Source organism: Perca fluviatilis, chromosome 6, assembly GCF_010015445.1.
Source record: "Perca fluviatilis chromosome 6, GENO_Pfluv_1.0, whole genome shotgun sequence".
In the NCBI taxonomy this organism is placed as follows: domain Eukaryota; kingdom Metazoa; phylum Chordata; class Actinopteri; order Perciformes; family Percidae; genus Perca; species Perca fluviatilis.
Window position 1 is genome coordinate 12,048,559 of NC_053117.1, and position 16,026 is coordinate 12,064,584.

Genomic DNA, 16,026 nt, shown 5'->3' on the forward strand with positions numbered 1-16,026 from the left:
ACACACTAGTTATCAGACAGAATATGCACAGTGTGCTGAAAGTTTGTTAGTGTGTTTCTCATTCTCTCTCTCTCTCTCTCTCTCTCTCTCTCTCTCTCTCTCTCTCTCTCTCTCTCTCTCATCCCCCCTCTACTTGTGACTTGCACATGCAGTGATGTGTCCCATGGTGCATTAGCTTCACATAATACACTGGTGTGTGTATAGAGAAGAGGGATGTATTAAGAGAACTGGATACAGCGCTTGACGTGTGAAGCACTCATGAAGCTAAAAAAATACCTGGATCTTCCGCTCTGGCCCATGACATCATAATAGATACATAATAGATTAACCTCCCGCCTCCCAGTCATGCTTGATTCACAGAACAACAGTTTGCGTTGTCGTAGCAACACCACACGTTCATGAGCTTGCTGGCTTGAGTTTGGTAACCTACTAGCCTGGTGTGACTGGTTTAAAGAAATGCCAATAAACCAGAGCACCTTTTTCTCCCAACCCAACTGTCCCATATTAGCCGGGACGTCCCTTATATTGGGCCTAATGTATTTGTCCCATACGTGACCTCCCTTGTCTCGTTTATTGCCTGCTACGCTGGTCTAACCATTGACTGACAAACAGCAACAGCAGCAGTGCTGATCACGAATCTTGAGAATAATCACAGTCACAGGGAATTTTTAGTTAGCCATGGAGGGGAGAATGACTTGACTCAACATGCTTCCACAGAAATGCACAAATTAAACTATTATTATGAGCGTTATGTAGGCCTGTTAATATTTAATTAACAGATTAGCTAGCCTATCATTATGACAAATGGCTTAAAACAACACACTATATATTTACACAAAACCATGCCTGCGCTGCTGCGGCAGGCCACCTTTTGTCCCCTATTTCATAATGGCAAAGTTGGCCACCCTATTTTGTGCGCATGTTACAACTTTTAAAACATAATGATTTAAAGAAGCACTATTAGGCAATTCCACCGTTGGCAATATGCCCATGTTTGCATCAAAGCCTGGCGGTGTTCCTGGGGGCTTGATAGAGAAGCAGACGATGTACAGCAGCACATTGAGAAGCGAACATTATGAAGAGTAACTCAAGATCTGGCAGCTAACCCACTGTCTGACTTTAAACATATTAACTTTGATTTTGTGTGTGTGTGTGTGTGTGTGTGTGTGTGTGTGTGTGTGTGTGTGTGTGTGTGTGTGTGTGTGTGTGTGTGTGTGTGTGTGTGTGTAGGAAGTATATTGAGTTAAATTGTCTGTCACCTCAAATCTCCCGTGCCAGCTACTTTCCTTAACATGTACATATATCAGTTACCCCCTCTCTTTCTCTCTCCTCCAGACCAACGAATATGTCCTTTCTTGTTTCCTCGCCTGCAAAGTAAAGTGACAGGAATTAGCTCCCCCTATTTGGTTTTCTTTTAGCGAAATACTCGTTGGTAAACTGGTAAATAGTTATGCAGTGTTGCCATGGACTAGACGGTAGCATATGTCTAGGGCTTTTATTGTGAAAGGTAAGAACTGAAAAAGTTGAAAGTAGTACAGGTTGCCGTCTATACATCCTCCTGTTGTTGTATTATGATCCTCACAAGTAAACAACACGACGTGATGCTGAGAAAAATCGACTTTGTTCTGAAAAAAAATTACGTTGCTGAGCAATATTCGATTTCTGTGCGAAAGTAATCTTGACAAAAACAACAATTTGGAAAAATATATTGACGTGGGAATTCATATCTCTCTCTTTCTCTCTCTCTCTCTCACACACACACACACACACACAATATTGTGACAGCTGTTCTGCTTTCTGATCTACTGTAGCTACAGTACGTGTCAGGCTGCTCCTCCACATCAGGGAGCTGATTCCCATCGGCTTGCCCACACACTGATGCCTGTTATCTAGAATATGGGCTTTGAAAAATGGAGAGCTGTGTTCAAGGACACTTAACAACAGCAGCATCTAGCAGTTTTTATAGGAAAAACAGCTAAGGGAGACAAGTAGTGAACAAGGTTTGTTCTAATAACTAGCGGTCACATCATGTTGGCCTTATCAAACTGACAGCAAAGGATAACTTCACCTATTGAAATATTTCCTCCTCCATCCGGCATGGAGCAATCTAAAAAAGAGTTGCTATTTTTGGAGCTTGTTCAGGGCCTGATGTGCTAGTGGAGTCATTTGGTTGTGATTATGTAATATTGTTTCTCCACACACAAGTAAAATGCAGTCATTGTTTAAAAATAAATTCAAACAGTGGCCAAGGTTAGACAAACAGCACACTGCTGTGAAATATTATATTCAAACAAAATATGGCATCAGTCTAGCACAGAATATAGATATTATACTATAGTACTACTGTATATATATATAGTATTTAATCAAACAATAAATCTATTTATTAGTCCCATGAAATCATATAAGGTATAATTCCAGTTAAATATAATCCCGCCACTTCCTTCAATTAATAAACAGTCTAACACAATCTAATAAACATCTGGGGTCATATTAATTTCCAAAAATAAGAGAATTTGTTATGACAATTATTATGCAATTTCACAAACTTGTCATCAGCTAATAAAAATTGTTGAACCTCCAGTTTTTTCTAGTAGCTCTTGCTTCAGGTAAAGCATAATGCGGTCAGATATTACTATGGTTTGGTATTCGCACGATCGAAAGGAGAGGGGTCAATTTATTGTCTGTGAAAAAATAGTCAATTATCCTGTAGTGTACATGATAAAAAATGGAGTACTCCCTACTTTTTGGAAACGCCATGAATTTGTAATGCTAAATTCTAAGAGGAAAGACTGTATGTAGCCAAGTCTGGCTGATGACCTGTCCATCCCAGGGTCTAAACAGAGATTAAAATCTCCTCCCATCATAAGCAGGTATGAATTTAGATCTGGAAGTAATTTGATGAGGCGATGGAAAAACTGGGCATCATCGAAGTAAGGAGATTATACAGTAAAATGTAGCATCCATTTGGGTCTGCTATGAAGTCAGAGGGGGGTAAAAGTTACGTTCTTATCAATCAATATGACAACGCCCATCGCCTTAGCCTGGAAAGTAGAATGAAAAGGCTACCCATCTCAAACAGGAATAGTCTGGCCTTCAAAGGTGGGTTTCCTGAAGAAAGGAAATTCCTGCCCACAAGTCTTTTAGATGTACTAGGTTGTTTTTTTCCCTCTTAACCGGGTGGTTCAGACCCTTGACATTCTAGCTGACAAAGTTAAGGTCCCTGTTCAAACTGCTTCTGTGAGTGATAAGGTGTGCAATGGCAGTTAAACAACAGACAGGTAAAATAGTGCAGAACAAATGTTGACCAAATATTCAGGTGAGAAAAGTGAACAACCATTTCACTTCGAGTGACAGCTAAACAAAGCAACTCTTTTCCAACCCCTAAGGTGACCAGCTGTTAGAACTAACAACGCACCTTCCCTAACTAACTTACAGTAACGACGTCCAATTTAGTAGTTATCAAAGTCTTAACCGCTATTCTGCCCCATCTCACAAAGGAGAGATGGCTAAATGCAAAAAACAATTTATTCATTCAATATTCATATAAAAAGTATGAATAGATGTAAATAAAAATTGGTGAACTATAAACATAAACATGTTTTCTTGCACTAGTTTAGACTAGAATTATCCCTGTCTATATGAAGTGCATCTGCATTACCCCCAGTACTTCTTCTTCATACAGTTTAACTTAAGTCATTATTTACTATTCAGCTTTAGCTGGTGACACAGCACACAGAGAGCCTCTGCTCCTAGACTCCCAATTTCATACAGAAATATATAGGCAGACTGTAGAGCAAACATCACTGAAATGCCCCACGAATATCTATTTCCTTTTTAAGTTTAATGTGGCGAGGCAAATTTTATTGATACACATTCCTCAGTGGAGAGTCTCCTGGTTTAATATTCTGTCAGAGTTTCTAAAAAGAATTCACAACTCTAACTAGGGAAAGAGAGAAAGCTGGAAGAGAGAGATGAACAAATGAAGCGAGGGAGAGACAAAGAGAGTCAGAGGTCTGACGCTGGGTTTTCACAGGCAGCTTTGAAGGTGGCAGAGCAGAGTGATTCAATCAATCCCTAAGAGAACAGCAGTATGAGTGTAGTCCGCTGATGGCGGCGAAAAGAGCCCAGAATAACCGCTTTGCCTGTTCTCCAAAAGTAGATTTTAGAGTCAACTTTTCCAGTGTGTGTATACACACATGCTATATTTAAAATCCCGTGGAAAATAAAAGAACGTGATTTCCTATAGCCTACTTTATGATACATCTACTACAGGTCTTTTTTTACAGGGCTGACGGAGAGACAACTGGAGAGTTTTCACACCTTCTAGAACAAATACCTAGATTAATCTGTATAGATTAAAGGACAATTCCAGTTGATTTCAACACATAGCTCTGTTGTTTGTAAATTTTGAGTGCTGTCAGTAGCGAGAAAAACGAAAACAATCGGTGTTGCCTACACCATGTCATCCTCCTGCTACAGTTTGCACCCAGGAGGCTGAAACACGTTTTAAACGTGCTTTTAGCCTCTTAACATGTTTTAAATGTCATTACAAGTGCCTAGCCATGTGAAGTGATTCCTTGCGAGTAAACACAGTAAAATCTAACTGCAGTAGATGTGAAAGAAATGCATAAAAGTTGTGCTAATTCAGCTCTGTTTAGTTCCGGTGTTAAGATGGCAAAACGAGTGCTTCGGGACCGTCTACAAATTACCAAAAAGAGATACAAAAATATGCTTATTTTTTAAATGTAAGTGCAGTAGTACAACTAGCAGGAGACGAGTTATAAGTGAGGTAATTTGGAGACACTACCTTATTTAATCATTAAATTAATAAATATTTTTGTTGCATCTCTTTTTGGTGTTGTAGTTTGTAGACGGTCCCTAAGTCTTGCCGTCTCAACACCGGAACTAAACAGAGCTGAATTAGCAAAACTTTTATGCATTTCTTTCAATCTACTGCAGTCAGATTCACTGTGTTCACTCGGAACACATTTCTCTAACCACAATAGTCTTGGGCAGCACTTAGCTCCGGACGCAGCGATGGTGATTCTGCAAAATAGTCTTGGGAAGAAACTTCTTTTGAAGGAACATTCATCAAATATTAATTCAGCTCATATGAAACTAAACGATTTAAAGGACAAATCCGGTGCTAAATTAACCTAGGGGTTAATTACATATGTGTACCGAGTCGACCATTCTCTGGGATATGTTTTCATGCTAATCGAATATGACCTGTTTTATCGCAAACCGCTAATTACCTTATAATGCTAGTCGTCGGGGCAAGGGTAAAGTTAAAAGAAATCGCTATTTCTATACCACGAACAAGGCTCAAAATATCACCACACTTCCACGGTAGCATAATGAGGGTCCCTACATGTAAAACGAAGCATTGAGAACTTTGTAAGTGTACAGACAGTTTATTAAAAAGATAGTTTAGAAAGACAGTACCGTTCACGTATACAGGTGGGCACCATCTTGGGAACGACCAGTTGAAAGACAAACGCTGTGCATCCAGTAAACAGTAACATAGCTCAAGCATGGCGTAGGGACCCTCATTGAGCTACCGTGGAAGTGTGGCAGAGGTGGAAAGTAACGAAATACATTTACTCACGTTGCTGTATTGAGTAGTTTTGTTGTGTATTTTGTATTTTTCAAGTAGTTTTTAAAATCGGTATTTTAAAAGTCCAATGACATGGTGCTCTTTGGATGCTTTTATATAGGCCTTAGTGGTCCCCTAATACTGTATCTGAAGTCTCTTTCCCGAAATTCAGCCTTGGTGCAGAATTACAGCCACTAGAGCCAGTCCCACAATGAGCTTTCCTTAGTATGTGCCATTTCTGTGTCTGTAGCTATTGAGGAGGAGAGAGGGGGGGCAAGGTGGAGAGTGGGGGTGTGGCCTTGACCAACTGCCACTTTGCTCATTTGAAAGCCATGATGTCTCTCTCTCATGGGTTGGCCAAATTCTCTGGGCGGAACAACTACACCACACCATAGACTGCAATTCTCTGGCCGGAACAACTACACCACACCATAGACTGCAATGAACCTTCTTATATACTGTCTATGTAATGCACCAGCAGTCTTTATTTTGCGCGAACGTATGCAGCTTCTTCTTCTCTGGTTGCAAGTCGCAATTAAAAAGAAGTAGAAGAAGAACTGCAATGTGTCGGACCCGTGGTCGGACCTTTTATATATGTCAATGGGTCGAACCCATGGTCGGACCCAGGGATGTGTTGGCGAGCGGCGAACTGAGTGGGAGACGTTAGCGGACGTAAATGAGCTGTTATCGCTCAAAAGCAACAAGGCATCCAGGGATGCAGCAGTCAAGCACAGCTTTGTGACAAACTACAAAATCGATAAAACAGTAAGCCATTTTCTGAAGGGGAGTTTATTAGAGAGTGTTTGGAGGACTCTGCTGCGCTAATATGCCCAGAGGAAAAAAGAGACGTTTGAGAATGTGTCGCCTAACATAAAATGAATATTGAGCAGAATTAAGTTTAGCCTAATTGTCCGGCCCTCCACTAGCCTGACGTCGTCATACTCAGATTCTAGTTCCCAACCTCGAATGTTGTGGGCGGGGCTAAATTCGGCTGGCATCCAGGCTAGCCCTCCACAACAGTCCCTGTTTCCCGTGTGGCTCCATGGGAAAATGAATTGCCAACTCCTGCCAGGACAACGTATGTAGGAGACTGGCTAAATTAATTCACATACATCTAATTAGCTCATATGCGCTACTTAGGTGTGTAGAAGCTGGCTGCTAGTCTGTTTATATTAATATAATTAACAGTCTATGGGTCTAGGTCTTGCCTAGAGCTGGGCAATATATCAATATTATATTGATATCGTGTTATGAGACTAGATATCATCTTAGATTTTGGATATCGTAATATCGTAATATGGCATGAGTGTTGTCTTTTCCTGGTTTTAAAGGCTGCATTACAGTAAAGTGATGTAATTTTCTGAACTTACCAGACTGTTGTAACTGTTTATTATTATTATTTGCCTTTGACCACAGCTCCTCGCCGCAGCTTCAGCAATGGAAACTTTGAACATTGTCCACTCGGGTTCAATGCCCCCAGCCTCCACAGGGATGCACGAAAAGCTCCGCCATGTAAACCTATTCTGGTACAACCTTAAAATACAGTTATGAACCTGAAAATTAGCATAATATGGGCGCTTTAAGAGTCAATGTGGCTTTACATATTGCAATAATATCATAATCCTACAATGAATCATTGTGAAAACTAAACTTTACTACTTTGGCCAGGTCATCATCAATAAAGCAAATTAGTACATTCATGATTTTGTCCATGTTGATATTAGCTGCTTTATTTACATTTATTAAAAACGTCGCATTGTTTATCTTTTCATATAGCTAGACGTCTAGACTCTGGGACAAGGCCGTTATGTTTAAATACCTGCCATGCTGATTCCAAACAGACAGCTTTGTCAAGGTAGAGGCTTCAGATAGCTTTTACACACTGGCCATCGTTAATGACAAATCATGTTCCACTATGAACGTGCACACACGTATTGTTTGTATCACGGTCGGTCAGTGAAGGCACAGTTGCAGTGGTAGCGGTAGCGACAGCGGTCGTTGCCGGTAACGTACTCGTATTACAGAGTGCACGGACCGAAGCTTTGTGACTAGCATCTAATGATTAGCAAGCACTTTCTTACCGCTACTGCCGTTTCTTGAACATGCGCTGCAGAAGCAAGCACCCGGCTCCCTCAATTTGAGACACCAAGTGCTAAACGGCTTCCCGTCTCCACCCTTTTCTTCTTGTCCTCCATTCATGCCCAGCGCCATTTCTTTTAACTACTTTCTCAACTAAAGCTTCCTGTATCTACATGCTCCAAGTTTGATAAACTTTGCCTCCATTTTTTTAGCCGCGTTACCATGGAGATCACACCGGCACCGCACTCTCACATTTCGGCAAAGACCCGCCCTACTTTGCATCCGATTGGCTAGAACTCGATTCATTGGTAGGTGGAAGTTCGATGATTGGTTAAATCCAGCGCATAGAAATCGGGGAAAAGGCCCGAGTACTTAACCCTTTTTTTTCAAATGTAACTAAGTAACTTCTACTTAAAGTACATTTTAAATGAACTACTTATTACTTTTACTTGAGTAATTTTTCAGATAGGTATTTTTACTTGTACTTGATTAATATTTAATCAAAGTATTGGTACTTTTACTTGAGTACAATATTTTAGTACTTTTTCCACCTCTGAAGTGTGGTGCTATTTTGAGCCTTGCTAGTGGTATAGAAATAGCGATTTCTTTTTACTTTACCCTTGCCCCGACGACTAGTGTTAAGGTAATTAGCGGTTTGCGATAAAACATCACATTCGATTAGCATGAAAACATATCCCAGAGAACGGTCGACTCGGTACACATATGTAATTAACCCCTAGGTTCATTTTGTGCTGGATATGTCTTTTAAGACATCCATTGGTACCAACCATTTCATGCTAGCTTGTCCGGAAGGGTTTAAGGACAAATAGTGCCCCAAAGGTAGACTCTTTTAAAGGGAAAAACTGTAAATTTCTAAGGGCTCTCTTGAACGCTCACCTTAAGATGTCTGAATGAAAATGGGTTCTATGGGTACCCACAATTCTCCCCTTTACAAACAAGCCCACTCAATGCTGTTTTCAATTATTCTAAAAATGGTTTGTTTGAATATTTCTGCATACTGGGCTCACTACAGTCTTGGAATTGCATAAATTGGGTATGACTACAAAGCTCATAGTCTTGTGGATTTATTGAGCACAGTTGTATTCATTTGTGATGTGTGTCCCTAGTTCCCGTTTCATTGTAGTGAGACAATTTTTTAAAACTGGACCTAACTGTATAGAATGACCTGTTGTGAAATCTAGGGTAATCACAGCCTCATGAAACTTTACAACACACAAACTAGACCTAGGGATTTCGAAGATGTATGGTTACCTTAGGTATATTAATAATAGGGGGGTTTCTGAGCACTTATGTTCTTCTGAGCACTTATGTTCTTGTATATTATATTATAATTTAATAGATTTTAGTTGGCCATGGAGAGATCTAATCTCTAATAGATATGAACACCTAAACACAGAAGACTGGTGAGAGAAAACAACGTTTGAATTGCTTCATTTGTGGAAATCCAGTAAGTAGGCTGGCAAGGCTATTTTATTCACTTTAAACATCAGATGAAGTGATTCTTTTCTATTCTAATGATACTGAGTCATCAATAAATTAGTCATAAGTAAAAATGATCGCTTTTGATCGCGATCATAGCGTTACTTAGCTTGTTTTGGTAGCTCCTTTAATAGTTTGTAGGATAGTAAGCATGGTTTCCCCCAGAAAAGTTGTTTAGCCCGGTGGCAAGTGTCTCGACGAGGGCCTGGCTGGGGCCACGCACAGACTGATGGCAACATTAATGTAGAGCCCAATAGTTTCTGTGATAACAGAATCCTCGAAGGAATCGCAAAATTGAGAATTTAAGAAAGCTATAAGACAGATTCCATTAGAGGTGTTGAAATGAATCAAATAATCGATGCATCGCGATGCGTACATGGACGATGCTGCATCGATGCAGTGGCCGATTATAACGCAACGATGTCGCTCGTTAATCGCTCGTTAATACACCAATGATAGACTCTAGTCCAGGGGTGGGCAATTCATTTTCCCAAGGGGCCACATGAGAAACAGGGACTGTTGTGGAGGGCCGGACCAATAGGCTAAACTCAATTCTGCTCAATATTAATTTTATGTCAGGCGGCACATAAAAAAGAACGTGCCGCCTGGAAAGCAGCATGTTCTCAAACGCCTCTTTTTTCCTCTGGGCATATTAGCGTAGCAGAGTCCACCAAACACTCTTTAATAAACTCCCCTTCAGAAAATGGCTTACTGTTTTTGGCGATTTTGTGGGATATCACAAAGCTGGTCTTGACACTTGGTAAAACAGCTTTGTTGCTTGCAGCTTAACTAGCAAAGCTTCAGATGTCTGTGCCAGCTCTAGCTACATCAGTCAAGTTGTTGTATTTCTCTGCGTGTTTAGTATTGTAGTGGCGATTCAAATTATAATCCTTTAACACAGCAATCTGTTCTCCGCAAACTAAGCACACGGCTTTACCTTTGACTTCAGTAAATAAATACTTAGACCAAGTCCATGTTTGGTTAAAAACTCTGCACTCTGTATCGACCTCTCTTTCTTTCCCACAAGCTGACATTTTTTAGGGATAACAGCTCATTCACATCCATGCTAACATCTCGTGAGCTCAGTTCGCGGCTCGCCGACACAGGGGTCCGCCACATTGCAGTTCTTCTTCTACTTCTTTTTACTTGCAACTTCCAACCAGAGAAGACACTTATTTACGTTTGATTGCTAACTATCCATTGACCTCACGCGGGTCTGTTTACAATTTAATGTAGGCCTAACAACATTTCTGTTTACATATGCTGTTATGTTTTGCACATTCAGGAAGTGCCATCAAAAACATGTACTAGGTTCTCCGGTCAGTGCCCTTGATCAAGGCACTGGCTCAGATCTGGAGTTGGTCCCCGGGCGCTGTGATTGGCTGCCCACTGCTCCCTTGAGGAATGGGTTAAATGCAGAGAATGAATTTCGCTACATGTACGTGTATGTGACAAATAAAGTACCTTTACCTTTTATGTGCTCAGTGCTGTAGTTTTATGTATCCAATTTATTTAGTATTAGAGCACTGCAGAATGTTTTGTTTTTTAAGCTTGAAAGGTTATTTAGTGTGTGTGTGTGTGTGTTTGTGTGTGTGTGTGTGTGTGTGTGTGTGTGTGTGTGTGTGTGTGTGTGTGCGCACTGTCTGCTGTGTTCAGACTTTGTTAAATAAAAAAGATTGTTTATATCTTGTATTTTTGCATGAAAACTATACAGTATCTTAATGCAGTCTGTCAAGTCAAATATCCTATATGGCTTTAATAGAAAAATGTATTTGCATTGTGATGCATCGAGATATCGAATCAAATCGCTGACATGATAATCGTAATCGAATCAAATCGGGAGATCAGTAAAGATTTACACCTCTAGATTCCATAGGGCCCAACATTAAGTCAGTGCTAAAAGCTAACTGGAGATTTGAAATTAAGTTTCCAACCGAGCCGCCCCTCTGTAGGCTAACTGTAGTTTAAAAAACATCTTTGAAATAGATAAAAATAATTCCCAGTTGTAGGTCCAATGGGCCACCGGGCTTGCAATACACTGGGTGAAACCCTGGTACGTCACCCACTACAACTAATACAGCGATAGGCCTATGTGTGAACAGACATTAGGCAAATATTGTAGATCTGTCGTTGTGTTAGGTTTTGCTTAATATAATCTTAAGTGTCAGATCAGGGGGCTTGCTGCAGTTGAATATCTAAGTAAGAGATGTCCTTTGTCCCAGACAAAACTTAATCTTTATGTGGAGGATGCAAGATAATTTAATAATTATAATATGACCTATGAACCTAAATCATTTTTAAACAACTATCGCTTTGTGTTGTTGGCCAGATACAATTATAGTCATTACGTTTAAAGTTAAGTTCACATTTGTTTGTATTTTGGTGGCTTGATTGTAGACAACTTCAAAAACATTGCAATTAATAAATGGTTTTGAAGAAGATTTTTTTTAAGTCAATTTAGTCAGCTTTTTCATTGAATCTGAAAAACTTTGAGAAGAAGGATAATGACCCGGTCTCCATGGCCCAGTGCTTAATGCATGTTCTCTCTGACACACACACACACACGGACAGTCTGCAAAAATATATCCTACACACATGATCAAACACACACACACTGTCTTTCTCATGGAGATAAACCTGAGGTTGCATAATATCCTACCTTCACCGCTTCTACGTGAGTGACATTGTCAAACATCATGTCGTTCACGGTCACTATCTGGTCCCCAACCCTCAGTCCTTCTCTCTCGGCCGACGAGCCCGGCTCCACTAGGGACACGTAGATCCCCACGCCGTGCTCTGACCCCCCGCGGATGCTGAAGCCTAGACCCTCGTGGCTCCTGGAGCGCGTCAGGGTGACTTTGCGCACTTCTCCAAAGGGACCCTCGAAAAACGGCGGGGCCATGGAAGCCGACAGCTCCGCGGCGGCGCTGAAACCGTCCGGACAGCCGGAGGTGAGGGGCTGCTCATGGATGGAACTGACATATTCCTGCAGAGTTGAGTCGCCCTCGTCTCCAAAGACCTCCGCGCTGCCGTTGCTGGGGAGCAGCTCTGTCTTCAGGTAAAGTCCCTCGGACGTGTACTGGTCGAACAGCAGCTGGTCGGACCTCGGAATGACCAGGCGAAGCATGGGCAGCAGCTGTCGTTTGCTGGGCGTGTTGAGAATCACTTTGAGAGTTTGGACCAGGTCGAAGACGTTGCGCTTGGCGTGGTACACATTGAGACAGTGGATGAACTGCTCTCTCTCCAGATCGCTGAGCAGCAGGTTGAGAGTGTTGTGGAGCCTCCGGACGTTTGCCGAAAGCGCACGGCCGCCCGAGTTCACCGATGTGTTGAGCGAAACGCGCTCCAGATCAGCGCTCATCCTACAACATAACGGGGAATCAGTGCATCATACAGAGCCGGTAGAACGGGCCAATCATATGTTAAAGCGATGTTTAAGTCGATCCTCCCGTTTGAAAGCAAAACGTTAAATAGCTCACCGCGCATCGGGCAACTTCAACAGGTGACCGATGATCTATTCGCGCATAACGGCGCTGATGTGCGCTGCACACGGTGTGTCAAGCTAGAAAAACCCATTGTCCCAGACAAAGCTCACATTCGTTTTGCACTGAATAAATCATATGTTCTTTTTGTCCTTCTGTCTTTTCATTCCACGTATAACAAAAGCTTTACCGCTGCCTTCACCGGGACGAGCTTCAGCGATTCAAATAGTGTCCGGTGTAATATGTGAAACCCAGCAAATACAAATCCGTGGAAGGTTCCCTTTGTCCTTGCAAATTTAAAAAATGTATACAACCTTCTTCATGTTTATTCTGTCCACAGAACAAACTCTATAGTCCTTCGGGTTTCAAGGACGGAGCCTGATCTGTGCGCAACTGGCAGGGAGCGCTGATTTTGGATGCTCTCAGAACCTCCGTGTATAGGAAATGACGTAGGTGTGTGTGTGTGTGTGTGTTGCTTAGAAACTGACAACATTACTCACCCTTATTTAAATGATTATTTTTGGCAATCCAATATCATGCATTGTTGAGTAAAAACAGGAATAGCAGGAGTTTAAATTACAAATTCCATTACGAAATTTCATGGACAAAAGCAGGTGAATCCCTACTGGACAACTTAAAAGCATATGAATGCATTGCTTTGGGTTCATCTTTAAAATGTGTTGGTTGGTTCATGGTTGGATTTAGACAAGAGTGTAACTTTGGTTTGAATCCCATTTCCTGCATTTCTATATACATTTATAGGGACTATGGTGATATAAAATCCAGGAAATAATTCAGTTCACAATGACAAATTCTTCCTTCTTAAAAGGTGGCTTACTCTCTTTAATGTTTAAAATAGGGGCTGATCACCGAGATGTATAAATAAAATAATATTAAACGAATTAGAAAGTGTGTGTGTGTGGGGTGGGACACAAACGGGATTTTGAAACATGGGGGGACTAGTCCCCCCTGTCCTCAGTGGAAATAACGCCCTAGGATTCAGATGACAGTAGATGTCTACTTGTCAGCCTCTAAGCTGATCAAGCTGCATTAAATGCCTCCCTGAGACTCCTTGTCATAACTAGAACCTAAGGCTATTTTTAAACCGCTATTTATAGGAGTCCAGAGTTGTCTTCCTCCTCATGATAGTAACAAGCTCCTTCTGTCTGGCCCATTGGCATAATGAGAGTCCCAGGCAACACTACTTCCACACCACAGTGCTGCTGATGAGACAGGGCTTCTGATAGGATGCAGCTGGGTCCCCCAACCTCAGGAAGTGCTTGGTCAAAGCTAAAAAAAAAAAAAAAGACCTAAATTCATGATCCCTTAAAGTGACCCTGCTGCCATCTATTTTCATTTCCTCCTGACTTAAGTGGATTTAAAATATGTTTTTTTGTGAATAAATGTGTACTAGGGGAGAAAATTCACATTTTAACATCCCTCACTAACTCTTCACCCACCACTTCATCATCCCTTACCTCCCACCCATGGTCAGCTATGAAGAGTGTCCGGAGTTTTCCAAAAATACAGACTCATTCAACATAAATGGCAGGTTAAACTGAGCTAATACAAGACAAGTAAGTGCATACATCAGTTTAAAGGGAAAACTGTAAGGCAAAGTGCTTTACATATTGCATTAAAAGGAAATACAGCATAACACTTTAAGTGAATATTGAAACAGAAACTAGAATGACACTCAAGGCCAATAGAGCTTTACAGTGTGGTTCCGGAAGTAAAAATACCATTCATTTTTTCCATAAGGATTTTGATTGCCATAATGTCTAAACCATGCAAGGTAAACTTACCACAAGCTCTGAGATTGTGAAACAAAGATGTATGCCCCTGCAGAAACCAGACGTATCAGCCTTGTTTTAAGAAAACATGTTTTATTCACAGTGAATATTCATTGTGAAGTACAACACTACCCACAGGCCTAAGTGTAACAGCAATATCTCTAATTGGTGGAGCTCGCTGTTACCATGGAAATGTTTACCACACCCGCCGTTCTTCCGACTTTGGTGTGTTCATAGGCTTTAAGTCACAATGTAGAAATAACATGGACGTACAAAAAAGATTCTCAGTCATTCAGGTCATAGAAGGTTAAATTCAAAGAGCAACTGGACTCGGTTACCAAGTCCAGTTGCCAAGTCCGCTATGCAGCTATGGGCCTTGGACTAATAAGCCTGGATCCTGGTCTTAAACTTAGTTGGATCTGGAGGCTGGATGGATGTGGCTGGAGTTTCCCTAAAACTGGTTCTGGCTTGCCCTGCTGTATAGGTTGGCATTTGGTATGAATGTAGCTGGTAGTGATGATGCTGTATAGGCACAAGAAGTTGTGCGATGTGGCATTAGAGGCTCCACTGCCACTGGCCGCGCCTCAGGGTGCCTTACAGCTTGGAGCAGAAAAGCCAACTCCTGACAAAGATAGTCTCGTTAAGATGGCAGCAGTGGAGCCACTGTGCTGGGGAGCCCTTCGAGCCCAGGACACACCTCTTAGTGCTCCTCACTCCAGAAGTGAAATTGGATTGCTGTTTTGGTGATCTGAAATTAAATGTTTTGGTTTGTATTACATGTGTTTATTATTCAGTGCCCCACTTCATGTGGATCTCCTTCCTTTGTTGTGTTGTGTGTCTAATTGTCTTGCATGTATGCCTTGCTGCACCATAAATTGCCCCATGGGGACAATATCAATAAAGTTAAAGGGAGAGACACCCGCTGCTTGCCAGTGCAGCACTATTACAACCATAAACAACACTGGCTTGGCCGCGTCATCCTCCCAAGCTCCACCCTCTCGTTAAAAATCATCACATCCAGTTGAAAAAAAAAAAAAAATGGCGAGGCACATATCACCAAACTCAAGGCTTCAAAACAGCAGTCCACAAACCTGGGGACCGGGACTGAAACCTGGGGAGGTGCTTGAGGGTACCAGCAAAGTAGAGAGGTGCTGGAGGGAGGAGAGGTGCTGTGGTGGTCAACCTCACCACAATCCACCAGACCTGCCACAGTGGCTTCTTCTCCCATCACTTCAGAGAATCCCTCATCCTTTCCCCCTTGTCCTTCCACATCCAGCTCCTAGGGCTGCTGGGAGGTCTCTTCACAGATAGTGTGTATGTCTTGCAGTGACTCAAATACTGCACACCATCAGCTTCCCTGAGAAAATATCAACAAAAGAAAATTGAACATTATATAAAGCACTCGTGGTGTTGTCTCTCTATACAGTGAACAGTCATTTTATGACTGCTTTCACTCTCTATGTAAAGCAGATATAACTCCCACTGTATTCGTCCTTGCTTCCAGCAGCTGTGGCAGGGGAAGGTGGGTGTTGATTATACGCGTTGGAAGAGTAGTGCAGCAATTACAGGCCTG

General features: G+C 41.7%; 1 protein-coding gene across 2 annotated transcripts in view; it reads right to left on the minus strand.

Moving 5' to 3' along the window:
* LOC120561001 (whirlin-like) overlaps positions 1–13,088 on the minus strand; it is a 159,997-nt gene extending 146,909 nt beyond the window's left edge. For both annotated transcript variants that reach the window (XM_039803942.1, XM_039803941.1), the window contains exon 1: positions 11,838–13,088. In XM_039803942.1, coding sequence (XP_039659876.1) covers positions 11,838–12,539 — 702 coding nt within the window. In that variant the 5' untranslated portion in view covers positions 12,540–13,088. The remainder of the gene's footprint in view (positions 1–11,837) is intronic.
* Between the last annotated feature and the right edge of the window lie 2,938 nt (positions 13,089–16,026).